This window comes from Oryx dammah, unplaced genomic scaffold (assembly GCF_014754425.2).
Source record: "Oryx dammah isolate SB20612 unplaced genomic scaffold, SCBI_Odam_1.1 HiC_scaffold_27, whole genome shotgun sequence".
Lineage (NCBI taxonomy): Eukaryota > Metazoa > Chordata > Mammalia > Artiodactyla > Bovidae > Oryx > Oryx dammah.
In genome coordinates this window covers 45,049,986-45,075,233 of record NW_024070211.1, presented here as the reverse complement: position 1 = coordinate 45,075,233, position 25,248 = coordinate 45,049,986, and the positions used below count along the sequence as shown (strand labels likewise).

Sequence of the window (25,248 nt, the reverse complement as noted above, 5' to 3'; positions counted from 1 at the left end):
GGCTGTGCCACACGGCATGTGGAATCCTAGTTCCCCGACCAGGGATCAAACCCATGCCCCTTGAAGGCAAGGATGTGCATTATTTAGCCAGGCCTGAAGCGACTTAGCAGCAGCAGCAGCAGCAGCAGCAGATGTTCCATAGATGAATCAGTCCAGTAAATGGAGGAATGAGTGCCTGAGCATTCGGGAGATTCAAAGAAGACAAACCAAGGTTCCTACCCTTCAGAGCTTACAGGGAAGACTCAACTTTGGGCGTGGCATACTTGCTGTGAAGAAACAGTGCCTGCAGGGGCTAGTAAGGTCCAAGTCCTCCAGAAGGACGGCACTCACAGATCCACAGCCACCAGTCAGGACCTGCGTCTGCACAGAAGATGCAGAAGCAGCCAATAGGGGTGACCAATAAGGACAAGCTGAGGAGGACCTGGCCCCACTGGCTTCTGTGTGCAGGGCCCTATACCTGCATGCTTTCATCACCCCAACAGTCTGGTCTAACTAATGGCTAATGCACTGAGTAGTTACATCATAGTAGAGCTGGCATTTCTAGCCCTGGTTTTTGTGACAATCACTGGCCTAGACCCTTTCTAGCTAGAACCTGGGGCTTGTTTGAAATCTGGGCAGAATTTGGGGTCTCCTCCCAGACCTTGCTGTTGTTCAGTTGCTCAGTCCTGTCCGACTCTTTGCGACCCCATGGACTGCCAGGCTTCCCTGTCCTTCACCATCTCCTGGAGCTTGCTCAAATTCATGTCCATTGAGTCGGTGATGCCATCCAACCATCTCATCCTCTGTTGTCCCCTTCTCCTCCTGCCTTCAATCTTTCCCAGCATCAGCGTCTTTTCCAAGGAGTTAGCTCTCCACATCATGTGGCCAAAGTATTGGAGCTTCAGCTTCAGCATCAGTCCTTCCAATGAATATTCAGGGTTGATTTCCTTTAGGACTAAAATCCACCTGGGACTTGTTAGAAATCTGGGCAGAGTCCGGGGTCTCCTCCCAGGCCTACCTGTGCCTTAACAAGACCTTCAAGTGCTTCGTGGGTCCATTATTATTTCAGAAACCCTGGAATAGCCTCATTGAGGAGACTGAGTTTCAGATTCAAAAGATATGGATTCAGTTACCAGTTCTGCCTTTGATGAGGCCCCAGAGCCTAGAGAACATCAATTCTCTGGGCCGTAGATTCCTTTCCCTTAAACCAAGGAGGAGGGCTGGATAATCTCTCAGAGTCCATGTCCCACCCTCACTCTCTCTGCATCTGTGAGTCTCCAGGGTTGGTGATAAGTGAGAAGGAGCTCTTCTTGGGACGAGCTCCTTCCCAAGCTCTTTCCACCACACCCGCTCCCAGGGAAAGCCAACCGCTATTCAACACATAAAGCTCTGCCGCCCAGTCAACCTTGGGTGGGCCCTGACCGAGAGAGTCTGGGAGGAGACCAGCAGCTCCCGTGCTGCACAAGAAGCCCAAGATCAGCCACAGCAGCCAGTGAGTGAGAGCCCAGCAGGTCAAGAATGAGAGTACTGGCTTCACCATGGTCCTCCTGTACCAGCGTGAGGCAGCCAGGAACCTGCTGGCTTCTAGGCTTTGCCTTCCTCCCTCATCAGGAAATAACAAGGCTGACCTTTCAATCTCTACTGCTCATTTCCTGTGATTCGGTGATCTTGGGATTGTTTCTGTTAAAGCGAAGAGTGGAAGTCTCAGTGTTACCACCAAAAAGCTCCAGGGTTCAGACCCCAGATCTGGACCTTCTTGAGTCTTCAACCACTCACTACACAAATGGGGATTTCCTTCATTTACTTAGCAACTATCTGCTGATTAGCAGGGTGCTAATTGCCAGGCCCTCCATGACTGGATAAGACACACTCTTTATGGAACACCTACTCAGATAGAGGAGCCAGACAGGTGCAAGAATGGTTCAAACCATCTGTGTCTTCAATGTATTTAGCACTCCAAAAGAGCTGGTGCAGACCAACATGGGAGAGATGGGGAAAAGTCAGGGAGGGCTTCCTGGAGGAGGTGATGCCAGTCATGCTGGAAGGAGTTTACTGAACCCAGAGTGCATTCACCCATTTGCAATGAAGCCAGTGAGACAGGGGCAGCAGTTTACTCTCACTGTGTGCCAGGCATCAGACTAAGCATTTTCTGCAAATTGCTTCATTTAACTGTTATAACAATCCTGTAAAGAAGGAGCTCTTATTATTTTCATTTTGCCAGATGGGAAAACTGAGGCACAGCGAAATTAGGGAATATGTCCTTGCTCGCAGGTCATGGTGGAGAGGTCTGACAGAATGTGGTCCACTGGAGAAGGGAATGGCAAACCACTTCAGTATTCTTGCCTTGAGAACCCCACGAACAGTATGAAAAGGAAAATGATAGGATACTGAAAGAGGAACTCCCCAGGTCAGTAGGTGTCCAACATGCTACTGGAGATCAGTGGAGAAATAACTCCAGTAAAAATGAAGGGATGGAGCCAAAGCAAAAACAATACCCAGCTGTGGATGTGACTGGTGATAGAAGGAAGGTCTGATGCTGTAAAGAGCAATATTGCATACGAACCTGGAATGTCAGGTCCATGAATCAAGGCAAATGGGAAGTGGTCAAATAAGAGATGGCAAGAGTGAACGTCGACATTCTAGGAATCAGCAAACTAAAATGGACTGGAATGCATGAATTTAACTCAGATGACCATTATATCTACTACTGTGGTCAGGAATCCCTCAGAAGAAATGGAGTAGCCATCATGTCAACAAAAGAGTCTGAAATTCAGTACTTGGATGCAATCTCAAAAATGACAGAATGATCTCTGATCGTTTCCAAGGCAAACCATTCAATATCACAGTAATCCAAGTCTATGCCCCAACCAGTAATGCTGAAGAAGCTGAATTTGAACGGTTTTATGAAGACATACAAGACCTTTTAGAACTAATACCCAAAAAAGATGTCCTTTTCAATATAGGGGACTGGAATGCAAAAGTAGGAAGTCAAGAAACACCTGGAGTAACAGGCAAATTTGGCCTTGGAATGGGGAATGAAGCAGGGCAAAGACTAATAGAGTTTTGCCAAAAAAAAAAAGCATTGGTCATAGCAAACACCCTCTTCCAACAACACAAGAGAAGACTCTACACATGGACATCACCAGATGGTCAACACTGAACTCAGACTGATTATATTCTTTGCAGCCAAAGATGGAGAAGCTCTATACAATCAACAAAAACAAGAGCAGGAGCTGACTGTGGCTCAGATCATGAACTCCTTATTACCAAATTCAGACTTAAACTGAAGAAAGTAGGGAAAACATCTACCATTCAGGTATGACCTAAATCAAATCCCTTATGATTATACAGTGGAAGTGAGAAATAGATTTAAGGGACTAGATCTGATAGACAGAGTGCCTGATGAACTATGGACGGAGGTTCGTGACATTGTACAGGAGACAGGGATCAAGACCATCCCCAAGGAAAAGAAATGCAAAAAAGCAAAATGGCTGTCTGGGAGGCCTTACAAATAGCTGTGAAAAGAAGAGAAGTGAAAAGCAAATGAGAAAAGGAAAGATAGCATCTGAATGCAGAGTTCCAAAGAATAGCAAGAAGAGATAAGAAAGCCTTCTTCAGTGATCAATGCAAAGAAATAGAGGAAAACAACAGAATGGGAAAGGCTAGAGATCTCTTCAAGAAAATTAGAGATACCAAGGGAACATTTCATGCAAAGATGGGCTCGATAAAGGACAGAAATGGTATGGACCTAACAGAAGCAGAAGATATTAAGAAGAGATGGCAATAATACACAGAAGAACTGTACAAAAAAGATCTTCATGACCCAGATAATCACAATGATGTGATCACTCACCTAGAGCCAGACATCCTGGAATGTAAAGTCAAGTGGGCCTTAGAAAGCATCACTACAAACAAAGCTAGAGGAGGTGATGGAATTCCAGTTGAGCTATTTCAAATCCTGAAAGATTATACTGTGAAAGTGCTGCAGTCAATATGCCAGCAAATTTGGAAAACTCAGCAGTGGCTACAGGACTGGAAAAGGTCAGTTTTCATTCCAATCCCAAAGAAAGGCAATGCCAAAGAATGCTCAAACTACCTCACAATTGCACTCATCCCACACGCTAGTAAAGTAATGCTCAAAATTCTCCAAGCCAGGCTTCAGCAATACGTGAACCGTGAACTTCCTGATGTTCAAGCTGGTTTTAGAAAAGGCAGAGGAACCAGAGATCAAATTGCCAACATCCGCTGGATCATGGAAAAAGCAAGAGAGTTCCAGAAAAATATCCATTTATGCTTTATTGACTATGCCAAAGCCTTTGACTGTGTGGATCACAAGAAACTGTGGAAAATTCTGAAAGAGATGGGAATACCAGACCACCTGACCTGCCTCTTGAGAAACCTATATGCAGGTCAGGAAGCAACAGTTAGAACTGGACATGGAACAACACACTGGTTCCAAATAGGAAAAGGAGTACATCAAGGCTGTATATTGTCACCCTGCTTATTTAACTTCTATGCAGAGTACATCATGAGAAACGCTGGACTGGAAGAAACAAGCTGGAAACAAGATTGCCAGGAGAAACATCAATAACTTCAGATATGCAGATGACACCCCCCTAATGGCAGAAAGTGAAGAGGAACTAAAAAGCCTCTTGATAAAAGTGAAAGAGCAGAGTGAAAAAGTTGGCTTAAAGCTCAACATTCAGAAAATGAAGATCATGGCATCCGGTCCCATCACTTCATGGCAAATAGATGGGGAAACAGTGGAAACAGTGTCAGACTTTATTTTGGGGGGCTCCAAAATCACTGCAGATGGTGATTGCAGCCATGAAATTAAAAGACGCTTACTCCTTGGAAGAAAAGTTATGACCAGCCTAGACAGCATATTCAAAAGCAGAGACATTACTTTGCCGACTAAGGTCTGTCTAGTCAAGGCTATGGTTTTTCCAGTGGTCATGTATGGATGTGAGAGTTGGACTGTGAAGAAAGCTGAGCACCGAAGAATTGATGCTTTTGAACTGTGGTGTTGGAGAAGACTCTTGAGAGTCCCTTGGACTGCAAGGAGATCCAACCAGTCCATTCTGAAAGAGATCAGCCCTGGGATTTCTTTGGAAGGAATGATGCTAAAGCTGAAACTCTAGTACTTTGGCCACCTCATGCAAAGAGTTGACTCATTGGAAAAGACTCTGATGCTGGGAGGGATTGGGGGCAGGAGGAGAAGGGGACGACAGAGGATGAGATGCTGGATGGCATCACTGACTCAATAGACGTGAGTGTGAGTGAACTCCGGGAGTTGTTGATGAACAGGGAGGCCTGGGGTGCTGCGATTCATGTGGTCGCAGAGAGTCGGACACGACTGAGCGGCTGAACTGAACTGAACTGTCCTTGCTCACAGAACTGGGCAGAGGCAAGGCTGCAGACTCCATCTGTAGAAATCAATTCTCCTGGTTGTTAACAGTTACCAAAAAGATCGTTTGCAGACACTGGAGTGCTGGCAGGTAGAGGGGGAGAAAGCAGAAAGGTCAAGGGGAAACGGGGAAGAAATGCTTCACACACACACTCAGGAGAAATCGGAATGAAGAGGCAGGTTTTCCAAAAGGAAAAAAAAAAAACGTGTGGCAAATCGGGGAGAGGGAAGAGAGGACAGAAGGGCCCAGCAACAGCTGTCTCTGCCTCCCAGGAGGTGGCAGTTTCTCTGGTTCCCACCCCGCTCGCCCACCGGCGGCTCCCGGACCTGCAGCGCCGCCAGCACCAGGCCTTCCCCACCTGTCGTTCCTGACCTCCTTGCAGCGAGGCCGGGACTGCAGGCTCGGCTGGCCCCTGAGGGTCTGTGCTCCGGGCCTCCTGTGTCGGTTTTGTCCTCTCCCAGTGGTGGTGTGTGATGTCTCTCCCTGCCAAGACCTCCTGCAGATCCCAGGCCTGGGTGAACACCCTCAGAGCCAGACAGTCTCAAAATCTGCCCAACAGGCCGACTCAGACTCTAGGAAGAAGGTGGAAGGCAGGCAAATGGGCAACACTCTGAAGTGCCAGCCAAACAGTATAAACTTTGCCATTTATAAACTTTGGCTAGCTTTCGGGACATCGTCACTTGGGTAGAGAAAAGGGAAGGAATGTTTGACACTTCCTCTGAAGCAGATCACTTTACAAGATGCCTTTTTTTTTTCTTTTGGTACTTTTATCTCATTTTATCCTCACCATAACCATATAAGATAAGGTGCTTTATCCCTGTTTCACAGAGGAGGCAAATGAGGCTGAGAGGTTAGGTAACTAACCCATGGTCACACAGCCCTAAGTGAAGGAGCTGAGCCATGAACCCAGGTTTCTATACTCCAAGCCCCTGGCTCTTTAAAAGTGGTAAAACCATCCATGTGTTTCTGATTAGGAAATAATTACAAGGTCAGAGAAACACCACAAAATTATGGCAGCATTTTTTTTTTTTAAGCCAGCATGAAACTTGGAGATTATTTAGAATCTCTATTGTAGGTAAAGGAACTTGAGGTCTAAAAGCCAAGAGAATCATGCAGAACCGTGGCTAATAATGAAAACCGAGGTAACCCAAGTCTGTCTCAACTCAGTGTCCCTAGGTGTTTCATTTAGTTTAGATCAATTTAGTTTGGTTTTGAAGGCGTTTCCTCAGGAGCAGTTCCCAACTCCAGGAATAAACAGCTCCAAAAGGAACAAGAATAATGACTACCTAATCTGTGCCAAGAAGTGAAGCAGCCGTTCATGAAAAGTTTCTTATAGCTGGGGATAAAGTAGGGAGACCAGAAGGATGTGCCCAGGAGGGGAGGCACTGCTCCTGCACCAGCATCCATAGCCTGGAAGGGGCTTCCCACTGCAAAAGGGCCGCCTCGCAATGTGGGTCTCGGCTCCTCACTTCCAGAACTGCTCTGCCTTGGTCTGCACAGTCTCCCTACACTGCCAGGCTCTGCTGTCTGGAGCCCTGGCACTGGGTTCAGCATAGTCTGCTAGCTCTTAGCAGCCTAGATGACCTACACACTCTATCACTCCTTTAGTTTTCCTTCTGGAAAGGATTTCAAAGTTCTCCTCTATAGTGAGAAGTGGCTCACTATAAAAGACTGTTTCTGGCTCACTCCACTCAGCCCAGGATGGAAAGCCCCCAGAATCCCAGAATACAACTGTTGCCCCTTGATCCTGAAAATCCTCTTCACCTCCCAGGCAGTAAAGTTTATTTCTAACTTGACACTCAAATTCATCAAAACCAAAGAGAAGTTGAAACTAGAGACAAGAACCGCATAAGAAAGAAAATTTATAGACCAGTCTCACTCATATACGTGTATCCAAACATACCACAACTGAATTCAGTTTACCCCACGAACTGAAAATGGTCTAACACTCAAAAATCTATATCTGTACTTAGGATCATCTCAATAGGTGCAAAAGGAAAAATCAATTTATAAAATTCACCCATTCATGACTGAAAATGATCAAACTAGGAATGAAAGAGGAATACCTGACTTTGTTAAAGAGTAGTTTACATCACACTTGAATGGTAGAACTTCTGACGCAGCCTCATTAGAGGCAAGACTAGGATAAGGACGCCCTCTCTCACTGCTTCTCTTTCACCATCGTTCCAGTACAGTAGAGAAAGCAAAATAAGGGAAACAGAAGAGGATACAAAGGAGGAAATGACAGTCGTTATTCTCAGACAATAGTACTACTTAGGTCAAAAGTCTGAAGGCCTCTAAAGACAAGCTATTAAAAGACAAACAAAATTCAGCAAGATTACTAAACACAGTTGCTCAGTCTTGTGTCTGACTCCTCGCAGCCCCATGGCCTGCAGCACACCAAGCCTCCCTGCCCTTCAATATCTCTCTGAGTTTGCTCAAACTTATGTCCACTGAGTCGATGATGCCATCCAATCATCTCATCCTCTGTCACCCTCTTCTCCTCCTGCCCTCAATCTTTCCCTAACTATAGATCAATATATAAAAATTGATTGTGGAAAAAATTAGTGTTTACAAAATAAAGTACAATTTATAATGCAATTTAAAAATAGTTCTTATTATAAAAAACCTCAAACATGCACAAAGATGGACAGGACAGTGAGTCTCATGTACCCATCTCCTGGCCAATACTGTTCACCCATATTCCCCATCCCTTCTTCCCTTCCATAGTATTTGAAACCAGTTCCAGGCTCATACCCTTTTACTCATATACATGTGAGTACATATCTCTAAAAGACAAGAAAAGACTCTTTTGACATAACCATAATACCACTGTTGTATCTAAAAATTAGAACTATTCTTTAATATAATTGGATATCCGATCAGTTTTTTCAACATCCTAATTGTCTCAAAATTATTATAATTGTTTTTTATTTTGTTTGTGGTTGGTTAATATGACTTTTTTTTGGTTGACATATGGCTTTATCGGTTTTCCTCATTTATTTTTCCCCTCCCTCATTTAGTTTATTTTTAGGAAATTGGGTCACTTGCCCTGTAGAGTTTCCCACAATCTAGACTTTGCTGATTGTGTTCTCATGGCATAGTTTTCCATGCTTCTCTGTCTTCTGTATTTTCTGTAAATTAATACTTAGCTCTAGAGACTTGATCAGAGTCAAGTTTGGTTTTTCCATTTGACAAGACGACTTTACGGAGGAGGGCACTGTGTTCTTGTTCTTCCCTTGGGAGGCATGATGTTTACTGGTCTCTTCATGATGCTAGCAGCTGCAGATCCGTTAATTCATTAGAGGTTATGAAATAGTAATATTGAAATCCTGTCATACTTTCTTCTTTTATTACTTGGGAAACTCCTGCCAGAATTTTTTTTTCCTTCTACTGTTCAGTTGTCTAGTGGTATCGATTATATAGGAAGGCAGAATAAATGTAATTTTAAGACATATATAGTATGTATGTATTTTATACTAATATACATATATAATAATTGTTATAATATAAAATATTGTATATATCCTATGTATATAAAATACACACATATATATATCCTAGCAATAAATCAATAAAATCTAAAAAAAGTATTAGACTTTCATGAAGAAATTATAAATTTTATTAAATTAACTAAAAATAGGCCTGAATAAATATAATATTCTGTATAATGCTACATATAATATTCATAGATTTGAAGGTGACAGTTCTCCCTAAATGTATCTATTAATTCAATGAAACTCCATTTTTAAAAATCCCCAATAGGGTTTTTGGTGGAAGCTGATCCCAAAATTCATAAAGAAGGGCCAAAAATAGCCAATACAATTTTGAAGAAAAGCAAAGAGGAAGAGTTTTCCTAGTCAAATATCAAAAATTACTTTAAGGTTGTATGATGTTGACTTAGGGACAGACAGAATAAAAAATCTAGAAATAAATGCACCCCTATATATTGGAGAAGGAAATGGCAGCCCACTCCACTGTTCTTGCCTGGAGAATCCCAGGGACGGGGGAGCCTGGTGGGCTGCCGTCTCTGGGGTCGCACAGAGTCAGACACGACTGAAGTGACTTAGCAGCAGCAGCAGCAGCATATAGAAATGATATGTGGAAAAGTATTATAAAACAGTAGGGAAAGCACAAACTATTATTCACTATATAATTTTGAGATAACTGGTTATCCAATTTTTAATCCTTACTTCACAAAGTATCAGATATATTCAGGATCTAAGTGTGAAAAGCAAAATTCTTAAGCCTTTAGAAGAAAATATACAAGAATATATTCATGAATTCAAGAAGGGAAAATTTTCTTACACATGATTCAAAATACAAACCAAAAAGAAAATTATTGACAAGCCCAATTATATTAGAATTAAAGTTTTTGACATGTTACAGTTGAAAAAAGAAATACAGAAGACAATTTCTGTAGTGCATTTAACCAACAAAGTATTAGTACCCCAAATGCACCAAAAACTGCTACTAATAAAGAATGAAAAAGACAATGAACTCAAATGAAAAATGGGTTGTTGTGGGGTTTTTTTGTTTGTTTATTGTTTTCTTTAGGGGGGAACCTAAATAAATAACCATTTATTTATTAGTCAAGCTTGCCAATCAGGAAAATTAAAATTAAAACAAAAAGAGATATCATTTCATATAAATCAGATTAGGAAAAAAATTTTAAGTCTCTAAACATGCATTATTGATAAAGGTATGGAGTTTTAGAAACTCAGAGCAATTTGGAAATACCCAATAATACCCAATAAATTTCATGGATGGACAGAGGATGAGATGGTTGGATGGCATCACCAACTCTATGGACATGAGTTTGAGCAAGCTCCAGGAGTTGGTGATGGACAGGGAAGCCTGGTGTGCTTCAGTCCATGGGGTCACAAAGAGTCAGACACAACTGAGCGACTAAACTGAACTGAATAAATTGAAGATGCATGTACTCTGCAACCCAGCAAGTCCATTCCTAGATATACCTTAGAGAAACACATGTAAACAGTTACTCACTCAAGAAGGTACCTTGCAGCATTGTTTGTAATCACAAAAAAAAAAAAAAAAAAAATTGGAAATAAAACGGCCATCAACACCAAAATGGATAAATAAATTGTGGTAGGTTTATACAATGGAATGGGCTTCTGTGTGGCTCAGACAGTAAAGAATCTGCCTGCAATGCAGGAGACCGAGCTTCTATCCCTGGGTCAGAAAGATCCCCTGGAAAAGGGAATGGCAACCCACACCAGTATTCTTGCCTGGAAAATTCCATGGACAGAGGAGCCTGGGGTCACAAAGAGTTGGACACAACTGAGCAAGTAACACCATACAATGGAATAGGGCTTCCAAGGTGACACTAATGATAAGAACCCACCTACCATTTCAGCAGACATAAGAGACATGGGTTTAATCCCTGGGTTGGGAACATTCCCTGGAGAAGAACGTGGCAACCACTCCAGTAATCTTGCCTGGAGTATCCCATGGGCAGAGGAGCCTGGTGGGCTAGAGTCCACAGGTCACACAGAGTCAGACACAAATGAAGTGACTTAGCACGCACATATACAATGGAATAAGGTACAGCAGCTTAAAATAAGTGAATGGAAACCATGTGTATTAACAGGGATTAATCTCAAAAACATGGACTTCTCAGGTAGCTCAGAAGTAAAGAATCCACCTGCCAAGCAGAAGACACGGCTTCAATCCCTGGGTTGGGAAGATCCCCTGGAGGAGGGCATGGCAACCCACTCCAGTATTCTTGCCTGGGAAATTCCATGGACAGAGGAGCCTGGCAGGCTACAGTCCATGGGGTCATAAAACAGTAGAACATGCCTGAGTGACTAAACAACAATAACAATCTCAAAGACAAAATGATAAGCAAAATAAAGCAGGTTGCGTAAGTGATATGATACTATTGATACAAAGTTTTAATATGTAAAATAACATCATCTGTTGTTTATAGGTACATTTATATGTGGTAAAGATATAAAAATAGGAGAAGGCAATGGCAACCCACTCCATTACTCTTGCCTGGAAAATCCCATGGACGGAGGAGCCTGGTAGGCTGCAGTCCATGGGGTCGCTAGGAGTTGGATTCACTTTCATGCAATGGAGAAGGAAATGGCAACCCACTCCAGTGTTCTTGCCTGGAGAACCCCAGGGACGAGGTGGAGCCTGGTGGGCTGCCGTCTATGGGGTCGCACAGAGTCGGACACGAGTGAAGCAACTTAGCAGCAACAGCAGCAAACATATTTCTGCTTCCCAGGTAGCTCAATGGTAAAGAATCCACCTGCCAATGCAGGAGATGTGGATTTGATCCCTGGGTCAGGAAGATCCCTTGGAGAAGGAAATGGCAACCCACTCCAGTATTCTTGCGTGGGAAACTCCAAGGACAGAAGAGCCTGGCAGATTATAGTCCATAGGGTTGCAAAAGTGCTGGACATGACTTCGGGAACAAATCTGTATTTCTATATATAACTATTAAGCTAAATGTGAGTTTATACCAGTGTTTCTAATTCACTACCACGTTGACCACCGTATCCTCTTCCTTTGTTTATTTTAACATCCTACACCAACAATGAGAATCCTGACTCAGTCATGAATTATCCACTTACCTAATTGTCCAAGCCAAGGATACATGAATAATAATATTAAAGTAGTTAATTCACACCTCCAACCTCATACAGTTTTATCTATGTACAGTTCTTATTCTGCTTTCATAGACTTCACACATTGTCTGCTTAGTTCAGCATTTCCTCCCAGCCCCTTCTGTGAGATGCTAAATATATTTGTAATACAATTTGATTATTTGTCATAGTCTGCTCTCCATGCTTGTATCCACTAACCTCCTAAATGATACGTATAAAATTGCATAACTAAGGGTTCACACTTTAGTAAGTTTTGTGAATTTTTGAAAACACGTAGTGTGATGTATCCACTGTTATATCATATGTAATAGTTTCACTGCCCTAAAAATCCACTGTGTACCTCCTATTCAGTTCAGTCCAAAGAGGAGAAGTGTGCAGTTGAGTGATTGCAATGACTACAAATGGAATTTAAGTCTGTTTCTAGGTTCTCACACATATTTTGAATTTTATATATTTTTAATTTTTTAAATAGTTTAAACTTTGTAATTTTATATTCTATGTCTGATCATTTAATGCCTGTAATCTTTGGTGATCTAAAACAGCTATTTACTGTTACTACTCACTCCTATTCAGAATAGTTTATTTCCTCATGAATAAAGTAATTATTATTAAAAAAAAAAGATATAAAAATAAACATAAGGACTGTGTCAATCAGTCCCCAGGTCTCACTTGCAGTCAATACACCAGTACTATCCAGTGTAGCTCTACTGCTGCTGCTGCTAAGTCACTTCAATCATGTCCGACTCTGTGCAACCCCATAGACGGCAGCCCACAAGGCTCCCCCTTCCCTGGGATTCTCCAGGCAAGAACACTGGAGTGGGTTCAGTGTAGCTCTCAGTTCAGTTCAGTTCAGTTCAGTCGCTCAGTCGTGTCCAACTCTTTGCGACACCATGAATCGTAGCACGCCAGGCCTCCCTGTCCATCACCAACTCTCGGAGTTTACCCAAACTCATGTCCATCGAGACAGTGATGCCATCCAGACATCTCATCTTATGCCATCCCCTTCTCCTCCTGCCCCCAATCCCTCCCAGCATCAGGGTCTTTTCCAATGAGTCAACTCTTCGCATGAGGTGGCCAAAGTATTGGAGTTTCAGCTTCAGCATCAGTCCTTCCAATGAACACCCAGGACTGACCTCCTATAGGATGGACTAGTTGGATCTCCTTGCAGTCCAAGGGACTCTCAAGAGTCTTCTCCAACACCACAGTTCAAAAGCATCAATTCTTTGGCACTCAGCTTTCTTCACAGTCCAACTCTCACATCCATACGTGACCACTGGAAAAACCATAGCCTTGACTAGACAAACCTTTGTTGGCAAAGTAATATCTCTTCTTTTTAATATACTATCTAGGTTGGTCATAATTTTCCTTCCAAGGAGTAAGTGTCTTTTAATTTCATGGCTGCAATCACCATCTGCAGTGATTTTGGAGCCCAAAAAAATAAAGTCTGACACTGTTTCCACTGTTTCCCCATCTATTTCCCATGAAGTGATGGGACCAGATGCCATGATCTTAGTTTCCTGAATGTTGAGCTTTAAGCCAACTTTTTCACTCTCCTCTTTCACTTTCATCAAGAGGCTTTTTAGTTCCTCTTCACTTTCTGCCTTAAGAGTGGTATTATCTGCATATCTGAGGTTATTGCTATTTCTCCTGGCAATCTTGATTCCAGCTTGTGCTTCTTCCAGCCCAGCGTTTCTCATGATGTACTCTGCATAGAAGTTAAATAAGCAGGGTGACAATATACAGCCTTGACATACTCCTTTTCCTATTTGGAACCATCTCTTGTTCCATGTCCAGTTCTAACTGTTGCTTCCTGACCTGCATATAGGTTTCTCAAAAGGCAGGTCAGATGGTCTGTTATCCCCATCTCTTTCAGAATTTTCCAGTTTATTGTGATGCACACAGTCAAAGGCTTTGGCATAGTCAATAAAGCAGAAATAGATGTTTTTCTGGAACTCTCTTGCTTTTCCCATGATCCAGCAGATGTTGGCAATTTGATGTCTGGTTCCTCTGCCTTTTCTAAAACCAGCTTGAACATCTGGAAGTTCACAGTTCACATATTGCTGAAGCCTGGCTTGGAGAATTTTGAGCATTACTTTACTAGTGTGTGAGATGAGTGCAATTGTGCGGTAGTTTGAGCATTCTTTGGCATTGCCTTTCTTTGGAATTGGAATGAAAACTGACCTTTTCCAGTCCCGTAGCCACTGCTGAGTTTTCCAAATTTGCTGGCATATTGACTGCAGCACTTTCACAGCATCATCTTTCAGGATTTGAAACAGCTCAACTGGAATTCCATCACCTCCACTAGCTTTGTTCGTAGTGATGCTTTCTAAGGCCCACTTGACTTCACATTCCAGGATGTCTGGCTCTAGGTGAATGATCACATCATCGTGATTATCTGGGTCATGAAGACTTCATTTTTGTACAGTTCTTCCGTGTATTCTTGCCATCTCTTCTTAATATCTTCTGCTTCTGTTAGGTCCATACCATTTCTGTCCTTTATCGAGCCCATCTTTGCATGAAATGTTTCCTTGGTATCTCTAATTTTCTTGAAGAGATCTCTAGTTTTTCTAATTCTGTTGTTTTCCTCTATTTCTTTGCATTGATCGCTGAAGAAGGCTTTCTTATCTCTTCTTGCTATTCTTTGGAACTCTGCATTCAGATGCTGATATCTTTCCCTTTCTCCATTGCCTTCGCTTCCCTTCTTTTCACAGCTATTTGTAAGGCCTCCTCAGACAGCCATTTTGCTTTTTTGCATTTCTTTTCCTTGGGGATGGTCTTGATCCCTGTCTCCTGTACAATGTCACGAACTTCCGTCCATAGTTCATCAGGCACTCTGTCTATCAGATCTAGTCCCTTAAATCTATTTCTCACTTCCACTGTGTAGCCATGAGGGATTTGATTTAGGTCATACCTGAATGATCTAGTAATTATTATTATTAATTATCACTCAGTCGTGTCCAACTCTTTGAGACCCCCCATGGACTGTAGCCTATCAGGCTCCTCCTTCCATGGGATTTTCCAGACAAGAGTGCTGGAGTGGATTGCCATTTCCTTCTCCAGGATCTTCCCGACCCAGGAATCGAACCCGGGTCTCCTGCATTGCAGGCAGATGCTTTACCGTCCGAGCCACCAGAGAAGCCCGAATGGTCTAGCGGTTTTCCTATTTTCTTCAATTTCAGTCTGAATTTGGCAATAAGGAGTTCATGATCTGGGCCACAGTCAGCTCCTGGTCTTGTTTTTGCTGACTGTATAGAGCTTCTCCATCTTTGGCTGCAAAGCATATAATCAATCTGATTTCGGTGTTGACCATCTGGTGATGTCCATGTGTAGAGTCTTCTCTTGTGTTGTTGGAAGAGGGTGTTTGCTATGACCAGTGCGTTCTCTTGCCAAAATTCTATTAGCCTTTGCCCTGCTTCATTCCATACTCCACGGCCAAGTTTGCCTGTCACTCCCGGTGTTTCTTGACTTCCTACTTTTGCATTCCAGTCCCCTATATTGAAAAGGACATCTTTTTTGGGTGTTAGTTCTAAAAGGTCTTGTAGGTCTTCATAGAACCGTTCAACTTCAGCTTCTTCAGCATTACTGGTTGGGGCATAGACTTGGATTACTGTGATATTGAATGGTTTGCCTTGGAGACGAACAGAGATCATTCTGTTGTTTTTGAGACTGCATCCAAGTACTGCATTTTGGACTCTTTTGTTGACCATGATGGCTACTCCATTTCTTCTAAGGGATTCCTGCCTGCAGTAGTGGATATAATGGTCATCTGAGTTAAATTCACCCATTCCAGTCCATTTTAGTTCGCTGATTTCTAGAATATCGACGTTCACTCTTGCCATCTCCTGTTTGACCACTTCCAATTTGCCTTGATTCATGGACCTGACATTCCAGGTTCCTATGCAATATTGCTGTTTACAGCATCAGATTTGGCTTTTATCACCAGTCACATCCACAACTGGGTATTGGTTTTGCTTTGGCTCCATCCCTTCATTCTTACTGGAGTTATTTCTCCACTGATCTCCAGTAGCATATTGGGCACCTACTGACCCGGGGAGTTCCTCTTTCAGTATCCTATCATTTTCCTTTTCATACTGTTCATGGGGTTCTCAAGGCAAGAATACTGAAGTGGTTTGCCATTCCCTTCTCCAGTGGACCACATTCTGTCAGACGTCTCCACCATCACCCGTCCATCTTGGGTGGCCCCACATGGCATGGCTTAGTTTCATTGAGTTAGACAAGGCTGTGGTCCGTGTGATCAGATTGATTAGTTTTCTGTGATTATGGTTTCAGTGTGTCTGCCCTCTGCTGCCATCTCGCAACACATACCATCTTACTTGAGTTTCTCTTACCTTGGACGTGGGGTACCTCTTCACGTCTGCTCCAGCAAAGTGCAGCTGCTGCTCCTTACCTTGGACGAGTCACCCCTCCTGACCTTGAACATGGAGTAGCTCCTCTCGGCCCTCCTGCGCCCGCGCCGCCGCTGCTCCTTGGATGTGGGATAGCTCCTCTCAGCCGCCGCCCCTGTCCTCAGATGTGGGGTAGCTCCTCTCAGCCGCTCCTGCACCATCGCAGCCTGGTAGCTCTACTGGTTGTTAGAATCTGGAAGTACTGTTAGTGTGTGCAATCAGTGTGTCCAACTCTTTGCCACCCCGTGGACTGGGGCCCGCCAGGCTCCTCTGTCCATGGGATTCTCTAGGCAGGAATTCTGGAGTGGGTTGCCATTTCGTCCTCCGGGGGATCTTCCTGACCCAGGGATCGAACCCACGTCTCCTGTGACGTCTGCGTTGGCAGGCAGACTCTACCACTGAGCCACCTGGGAGAGACCTGTGTAGGAGAGGAAAAAGTTTTCTTCTACTCTCTTTGAGGCCCTTGCTGGGCCTGAAAAATTAAAATGACAAAGACAGACTAATAAGAGAAAAGCACACAAATTTACTTGATACAAGCTTTATGTCACAAGGGAGGTTTTATTAAGAAATAAGGACCCGAAGAAGTGGTTAAGCCTGAGCATTTTTTTAAGTAGGTTTGATGAACAGTGGAAAATTGTGGGAAAATGTGAAAGGAGAAAGGGGTAAGTACAAAGGGTAATCAAGTGGAGGAAAGAGCAAGGCTTGTTTGTCTGCTTTCCTCTCAGAGTCCCTCTGTCTTCAGAGATAAGGGTGCTCCCTTCCTCCAGGTACTGAGTTGGCCAAAAAGTTCGTTTGAATTTTTCCATAACATCTTACAGAAAAACCCAAACAAACTTTTCAGCCAACCCAATAGAACCTACCTCTTACATGAGCAGCAGGTCTGATCATTTGCACTCCCCTTTCTCAGATTCCTTCCGCTTAAAGTAGTCAATATGCCAAGGTGCAGTGTTTAGGGGGTAGCATATTCTGAACTCAGCTGATAAATACCAAATTTAAGGGCTTCCATGGTGGTTTAGTGGTAAAGAATCTGCCTATATTGCAGGAGATGGGGGTTCAATCCCCAGGTCGGGAAGACCCTCTGGAGAAGGAAATGGCAACCGACTCCAGCATTCCTGCCAGGATAATCCCACGGACAGAGGAGCCTGGAGGGCTATAGTCTATGCGGTCACAAAGAGTTAGACATGACTTAGTGACTCCCCTCTGGGGAGAGAGTGAGGGAAATAGGATTTTATGTGATACAATAAAGTCTTAGATGATATCTGAATTGTTTTATCTCTTCAGAAAAAATGTGCATCAAATACAGCAAAATGTTAAGATTTCACAAATGTGGGTAATCATTATACAGTAGTTTTTCTATGTTCTGCTGTTCTAGCTTTTTAAAAAAACAGTTAAAATTGTACGTTATTAGCCAAAGTGCTGACTTGGTTTATTCCAATACTTCCTAAAGATAAGATTGTTTTACTAGAGAAACAAAACAAAACACCCTTCTATGGTCCACACCCCAGCGACAGGATATCAATTCTAATCAAAACCGTGAAATCACACCAGTTGTAAACCCTCAGCTTTTGGTCAATACAAAAGCGCCCTCTGCTGGTCATATAGTGCTTTGTCCCAAATTTCAAAACTGGTGAAGAGCAGTGAAATCCATTCCATGAGACAGATTTTACTGAGCCGGGAAGTTAGGGAAAGAAACCCTCACGGAATTCCTCTTAATCACAAAAATACTTAAATCAGTTCCCACTCTCTATTAATATTTACATGTTATCCAAGGCCAAATAAATTCTGGGTACCAAGCCAATCAACCTTTCCAGTTTCCTCAACAACCTCATACATTGACAATTTTGTCCCCACTCCAAAGTCTGGAGGTTGATGTATGAGACAGTAGATGCCATCCTTAACATTTGGCAATAGCAGAAAGGAACCCAAGTTCCTCTGCATGGCAGTGCGGACACCACTGAACAATGAAAAATGAGTAAACTATTACTAGTATTAAGGGAATAATGCTGGTGGGATAACAGGTACATTTTTTCTTTTCAAATCTTTTTTTGAAGTCACCAGTTCAGTTGCTCAGTTGTGTCCGACTCTTTGCAGCCCCATGGACTGCAGCACACCAAGCTTCCCTGTCCATCACCAACTCTTGGACCTTACTCAAACTCATGTCCATTGAGTCAGTGATGCCATCCAACCATCTTATCCTCTGCTGTCCCCTTTTCCTCCTGCCTTCAATCTTTCCTAGCATCAACGTCTTTTCCAATAAGTCAGCTCTTATTATCAAGTAGCCAAACTATTGGAGTTTCAGCTTCAGCATCAGTCCTTCCAATGAATACCCAGGACTGATCTCCTTCAGAATGGACTGGTTGGATCTCCTTGCAGTCCAAGGGACTCTCAAGAGTCTTCTCCAACACCACAGTTCAAAAGCATCAATTCTTTGGCGCTCAGCTTTCTTTATGGTCCAACTCTCACATTCATACATGACTACTGAAAAAACCATAGCTTTGACTACATGGACCTTTGTTGGCAAAGTAATAACGTCTCTGCTTTTTAATATGCTGTCTATGTTGATACAGCTTTTCTTCCACGGAGCAAGGAACTTCTAATCTAATGGTTGCAGTCACCATCTGCAGTGATTTTGGAGCCCAAAACAATTAAGTCTCTCACTGTTTCCATTGTTTCCCCACCTATTTGCCATGAAGTGGTGGGACCGGATGCCATGATCTTAGTTTTCTGAATGTTGAGTTTTAAACCAACTTTTTAACTCTCCTCTTTCACTTTCATCAAGAGGTTCTTTGAAGTTATGATCTTTTTAAATAAACAAAATTGAGGAAAAATCAATTAATTCATGCAAGAATCTACTGCTCAAAGAGAGAGCGGATTGAATATTACAGTCTTCCTTTCAAAAAGTTTTTTTTAACTTTTTAAATTATTTCATTTTTCTTTGTTTTACTTTGTGCTAGTATCCATCTTCCCCACTAAAATTTAAGCTTCCTGAGACCAGGGTGTGTATCCATCCTACTCACCACTATATTCCCAGCACCTAATATAATGACCATCATGTAGCAGGTATTTAATAAACATGGGATAAACAAAGGAATGAATGACCATTTCTTTGGCATGTAAATTGGTACAAACTTTCTGGGAAGCAACTCAGCAATAGACATTTTACCCTTAAGACTGTACACTCTTCAATAGTAATAGATGTGGACAAAGAATTAAGTCCTTTGGTAAACAGAAACATTCCTCATAAGCATATGCTATATAAAGTACATTTTAGTTATAAAAATTCAAAACAACTTGAATTTTAAAAGCTACATGTTTGGTTAAGTCAATTAAGGTATCCATATGATGAAATGCCATACTGGTATTAAAATCATTTTTAGAATATTTAATGATATGGGAGATTCTAATAACATAAAAGTTGATTTGAATTATATGTATTATTTCATTAACTTATTAAAATATGAGTGTATATTTACTATATATGTATGAAAGTATATACACGAAAATATTTGCTGTAGTTGTATGTAAGTAGAGGGATCATGAGTCAAGGTTTTTTGGGTTTGGGGGGTCTTGTTGTTGTAGTGGTGAGTTCTTTTTTTTTTTTGATTCTTGTTTTTAGCAGGTGCCAGCACTGTTTTAAGCACTTTATTTGTATTAATATATCTTCAGTTCAGTTCAGTTCAGTCGCTCAGTCGTGTCCAGCTCTTTGCGACACCATGAATTACAGCACGCCAGGCCTCCCTGTCCATCACCACCTCCCAGAGTTCACCCAAACTCATGTCCATCGAGTCGGTGATGCCATCCAGCCATCTCATCCTCTGTCATCCCCTTCTCCTCCTGCCCCCAATCCCTCCCAGAATCAGTCTTTTCCAATGAGTCAACTCTTCGCATGAGGTGGCCATAAAACTTAACTTTGTTAAGCTTTTTAAACAGCCTTATAATAAATTACACCTATTTAAATTGTACAATTAGATAAATTATCTTTAAGTGTTAAATATTGCTATTTTTCCATAAAGATTTTAATGCAATCAATTTCACTTTTCCTTAGATTTTAATTATGTATAATTATTTAGAATATAAAATTATTCAACCATCAGTTTTCTTCCATAGAAACATTAAATGTTGCTATGATTTGAAGGGGCAGCTTCTAGGTTTCTGGAGATATAATTGACATATAACATTGTAATTAGTTTAAGAGGTACCAAATAATGGTGTGATTCATATTGCAAAATGGTTACCACAGTTAACCTCAGTCAGCACACAGTTACTTGTTTTTCTTGTGATGAGAACTCAAGGTCTACTAGGTAAGTTCTGATACATGTCTGTACTCATGAAACTCACCACAGTCAAGACAATACATTTCATCTTTTCCAAATGATTCTTCTGCCTCTGGTCTCTAACACCAGTTTCTCTCATTTCCAAACCAATCTGCTTTCTGTCACTACAGACTGGTTTTCACTTTCTAGAATTTATATAAATGGAAGCATACCACATATACCATTCTTTGGTTGCTTTTACTCCACATAATTCTTTTGAGATTCATCCATATTGTTGAGTGTATCAATACTTCCTTTCTATTTGCTACTGAGTAGTATTGCATTGTATGTATATACTAGCATTTTATCCATTCACCTGTTGATGGGTATGTCAGTTGTTACAAGTTTTTGACTATCGCAAATAAAGTTGTTATGACCATTTGTGTATAAGTACTTATGTGGACATATGCTTTCATCCTTTTTGAGTAAAATACCTAGGAGTATAATGGTTGAATTATATGGTATATTTAATATTTAATTTTTCAAGAAATGGTCAAACTGTTTTCCTAAGTGATTGTACCATTTTACATTCTAACCAACAGTGAATGAGCATTCCGGTTCCTCTGGATCTTTGTTAATTCTCAGTATAGTCAGTCTTTTTAGTCATTCTAATAATTACGTGTTGATGGGGAGGGTTCTTACTTATACTTGTGTTTTCCTATTTTCCTCAATGAAATATATCTTTCATAATTAAAAATTGTTTAAAGTAACTAAAATTAAAAGTATCCTAGTCTAATATGAAGTCAGTCTGGAGACACTTATTCTAAAAACTACCCAGTATGGTCTTCAGAGAACCCAGCAACAGCTGTGTAGCCTGCATAAACCTTCCTCAAAATATAACAATTTTTTAATCAATTTTCTTTTCAAGGTTATAACAATGCTAGGGTTTAAGAAAAAATTTAAATACACATAAACCCCTTTAACATATTATTTCCTCTTTCTGTTTTCTCTTCCAGCTCTTATCCATCTCCACACATATTTTATACAGTTTTAACACACAATTCTATAGTTTACTATTTTTTACTTGCATTATATCATATTTTCCATACTGCTGATTTATCTTTTCAACCATAATTTTAAATGTCAAAATAATGCATTGCAAATTTCCCATTGTTTGGCTATTTCTAATTTTTTATTATTGATGATGTTGTAATGAACAACTTTGTACAGAAAGCTTGTTTCTTCTTTTAAATTATTTCCTTATGATAACACCCAGGAGTGAGATTGCTGATCAAAGACAAGAACGTTTTTCTAGATCTTGATATGTACTGTCATATCGCTTTCCCAATGGGGCTTACTGATTTTAATATCACTTGCCATGTGTCAGCTCTAGTTTCTGCAGTATTTGCGAATTTCCTAGATATAATATACCCTATTGTTCTAATAGGCATGCTGTTGACTGCTCACCAGGTAGATGTATTCTCGTGTCTGGGATCACAGCCTGCTGTCCTTTGCTGATTCAGGATGCTCTTTGTCTTTGCAGACCCAGTGCTGAGGAATATGACCCTTGACCCTCTTTGTGCTTCCCTGGCTGAGCACATGCAGACCCCTGAGGCAGATACTGTCCAAAAGGCGTAAGTATTCAAAGCCGTCCTAACATGGACTTCTCAACTTGTGTTTTTTTTTTTGCTTTTAATGAACTTCATTTCTGGTTTTTCCTAAGCGACATGAAGATTCTCAGCTAACCAACCACAGGCTCTGGCAGCCAGAATCAAATTACTGGCTAAGAAACAAAGATTTGGGGGAAGGATTATATCGTGATGTGTTTCCTACTTTTAAACCTGTTCTTTGGCTGGGTGGGTGAGAAGCAAAGTTGAACTCTAAACCGTGTGGAAGCTGCTTTCTCCATTTCTCCACGTCTGAGCTCTGCGGCCATGCCCAAAAAGCAGAGGTCTGTCAACTCAACCTTGGTTTCTCCTCTCAGCATTCACCCAGCCCTGGGTAAAATCAATAATACCGTTAATACTAATAAATTGCTAACATGTATTAAGTGCTTCCTATGTGCCGACTGTGTGCAAACTATGGGTTCATCAGCCAGCAGCTCAGCCAGTCAGGCTGTCACTTGACCTAAGCCTTGTTTGGCAGTAGCAGCTGGAACGACAGCCTCTTGTGACCTCCCATGAGCCTCAGTGATATGTGAATCTGCCCTCACCTGCCGTGTGGTATAAGGATTCCCTCCTGGGTCAAAAAAAGGCTGGGTGTTCCCTAGGAATAAAGAAGGATGAGCACTTGGGTGGTGAGGCAGCTATCTGAAGAATTCCACTTTTTAACTTTTGTATTTCATCTTCTCCAAAATGGATTTAAACTGCTTATAATAATACACCCCCCCCAGCCTATCCACACACACAAAAAAAGACTAGATAATACCCACCCAAAATGTTTTTTTAATCTGGAAGAAAAGAAAAAAGGACATCAACAATCTTCAATAAGTGACTAAAGTTCAGACTTTCAAAAAAAAGAGAAAACTGAAAAATTGAAAACTTCAGACTTTCAGACTGAATGTGAAAGCAAAAAAAGCCAAAAAGGAGCAACTCAATCAGGTTTTGTGGTTTTCATTTGCAGCATGCTTATTCCTCAGGGGAAATAAAGGTTTTCCTACCACTAAATTCTAAAGGATACTTCTATGGGTTTTTATAGAGTGACAGTGAATGATTTAAAGACTCATATATTTATAGGAAATTCCATTTACCTCATTCGACAAGTATTTCTCAAGTTTCTATAGTAAGGCTCTGTACTAGCCCAGCACAGTAAATATAATACTGATTTAGCTAAAAAATTAAATATTCAGGACCAGGCCTGGCACAACAGTAGCTGCTGCAGCAGCTGTTACTGAATCCACGTGGCTCTGTCGTAGTGACATTTTTACCTGGAGAACATAAGTCAGCTGCCCTCCAGGCACGTGGTCTATGACAGTGGTTCCACACACGATCATACTCATACAGCAATGACCTTTGGTGGGTGAATTTGATCAAGAACAGAATTCGGAGGGTATAAAAAATGGATATATAGGTAGGTTCATGTTCTGATGACACTCTTTCTTAAAGGTCACTTTTTCTTCAACTAAGCCACCGATAAAAGAAACTTCAGCCTGAGAGAACCCCAAAAGTGAAGGCTAAACTTTCTAATCTCCTTTATTCAGGGATGTGTTGAGAAAACGAGGGCTGATCAAGTGTGTCAAATGCCCGCCACAGTGCAGTGCCTGGCAGAACACAGCTGTTCAGTTAGTGTTTGTTCATTTTCCCTCTTCCTTGTTCACTAGAGTTTTTTTCTTTTTAATTGAAGTATAACTGATTTACAGTGATGTTGAATGGTGGTTTGCTTTAAACGACCCGAGCTTGTTCTGTCACTTTTGAAGTTGTACCCAAGTACTGCATTTTGAACTCTTTTGTTGTCTATGAAGGCTATTTCTTCTAAGGCATCTTTGCCCATAGGAGTAGATATAATGGTCATCTGAATTAAATTCACCCATTCCTGTCCATTTTAGTTCACTGAGTCCTAAGATGTCGATGTTCAATCTTACCATCTGCTGCTTGACCACATCCAGTTTACCTTGATTCACAGACCTAACATTCCAGGTTCCTATGCAATATTACTCTTTACAACACTAGACACATCCACAACTGAGGATTGTTTCCACTTTGGCCTGGCCGCTTCATTCTTTCTAGAGCTATTAGTAATTGCCCTCTGCTCTCCCCCATAGCATATTGGACACCTTCCAAACTGGAGGTCTTATCTTGGCGTCATATCTTTTGCGTTTTCAAACTGTTCATGAGGTTCTCTAGGCATGTATACTGGAGTGGGTTGCCATTTCCTCCTCCTGTGGACCACATTTTGTCAGAACCTCCACTATGACCCCCCTGTCTTGGGTGGCCCTGCATGGCATGGCTCACAGCTTCATGGAGTTATGCAAGCCCCTTCGCCACGACAAGGCTGTGGTCTAGTTTCCGGTGAACAGCAAAGTGATTCAATTATACATAGCTCTTTTTTTCTGGTTCTTTTCCATCATAGGCTGTAACAAGGTATCATCTAGAGTTCCCTGTGCTATACAGCAAATTCTCTTGTTTATTTTACATATAGTGGTGTGTACACCAGAGTTTTTCTTTAGTTTGGTCCTGTTTTACTTTTTTTCACAGGGGCAAAGATTATAATGTACACCATCGGCACAGAGGACTTCCAGGACGTGGGCCTGACTCACCAGAAGGGCTGGATCCTATAGACACATCTTTTCTTCCAATAGGAAAAGAAGGGAAGACTGAGCCAAGGCTGTTCAACCAGCAGACATCGAACAACGTCAGTAACGTGAGTGTAAACACCTAGGTAGGCACCTGGTCCAAAACCCCACCTGGAAGGTGCTCCCATCAGGGTTGCCATGTCCAGTTGTATAGACTGCTTACTAGACAAGGGCACCTGCAAAGGGGGCAGTGAGAGCTCAAATCCACTCTGTGGTTCACTCACCACGCCCTGCATCCCAGTAATGGGTTGCATCTTTCTGAAGCATGGGGTACCC

The 25,248-nt window shown here is 41.7% G+C and overlaps 1 protein-coding gene across 6 annotated transcripts in view; it reads left to right on the top strand.

The window, feature by feature from the left end:
* Positions 1–25,248, top strand: part of KIAA2012 (KIAA2012 ortholog) — a 135,060-nt gene that overhangs the window by 92,059 nt on the left and 17,753 nt on the right. For all 6 annotated transcript variants that reach the window (XM_040228786.1, XM_040228785.1, XM_040228782.1 and 3 more), the window contains 2 exons: positions 22,225–22,315; positions 24,875–25,040. In XM_040228786.1, the coding sequence (XP_040084720.1) occupies positions 22,225–22,315; positions 24,875–25,040 (257 nt within the window). The remainder of the gene's footprint in view (positions 1–22,224; positions 22,316–24,874; positions 25,041–25,248) is intronic.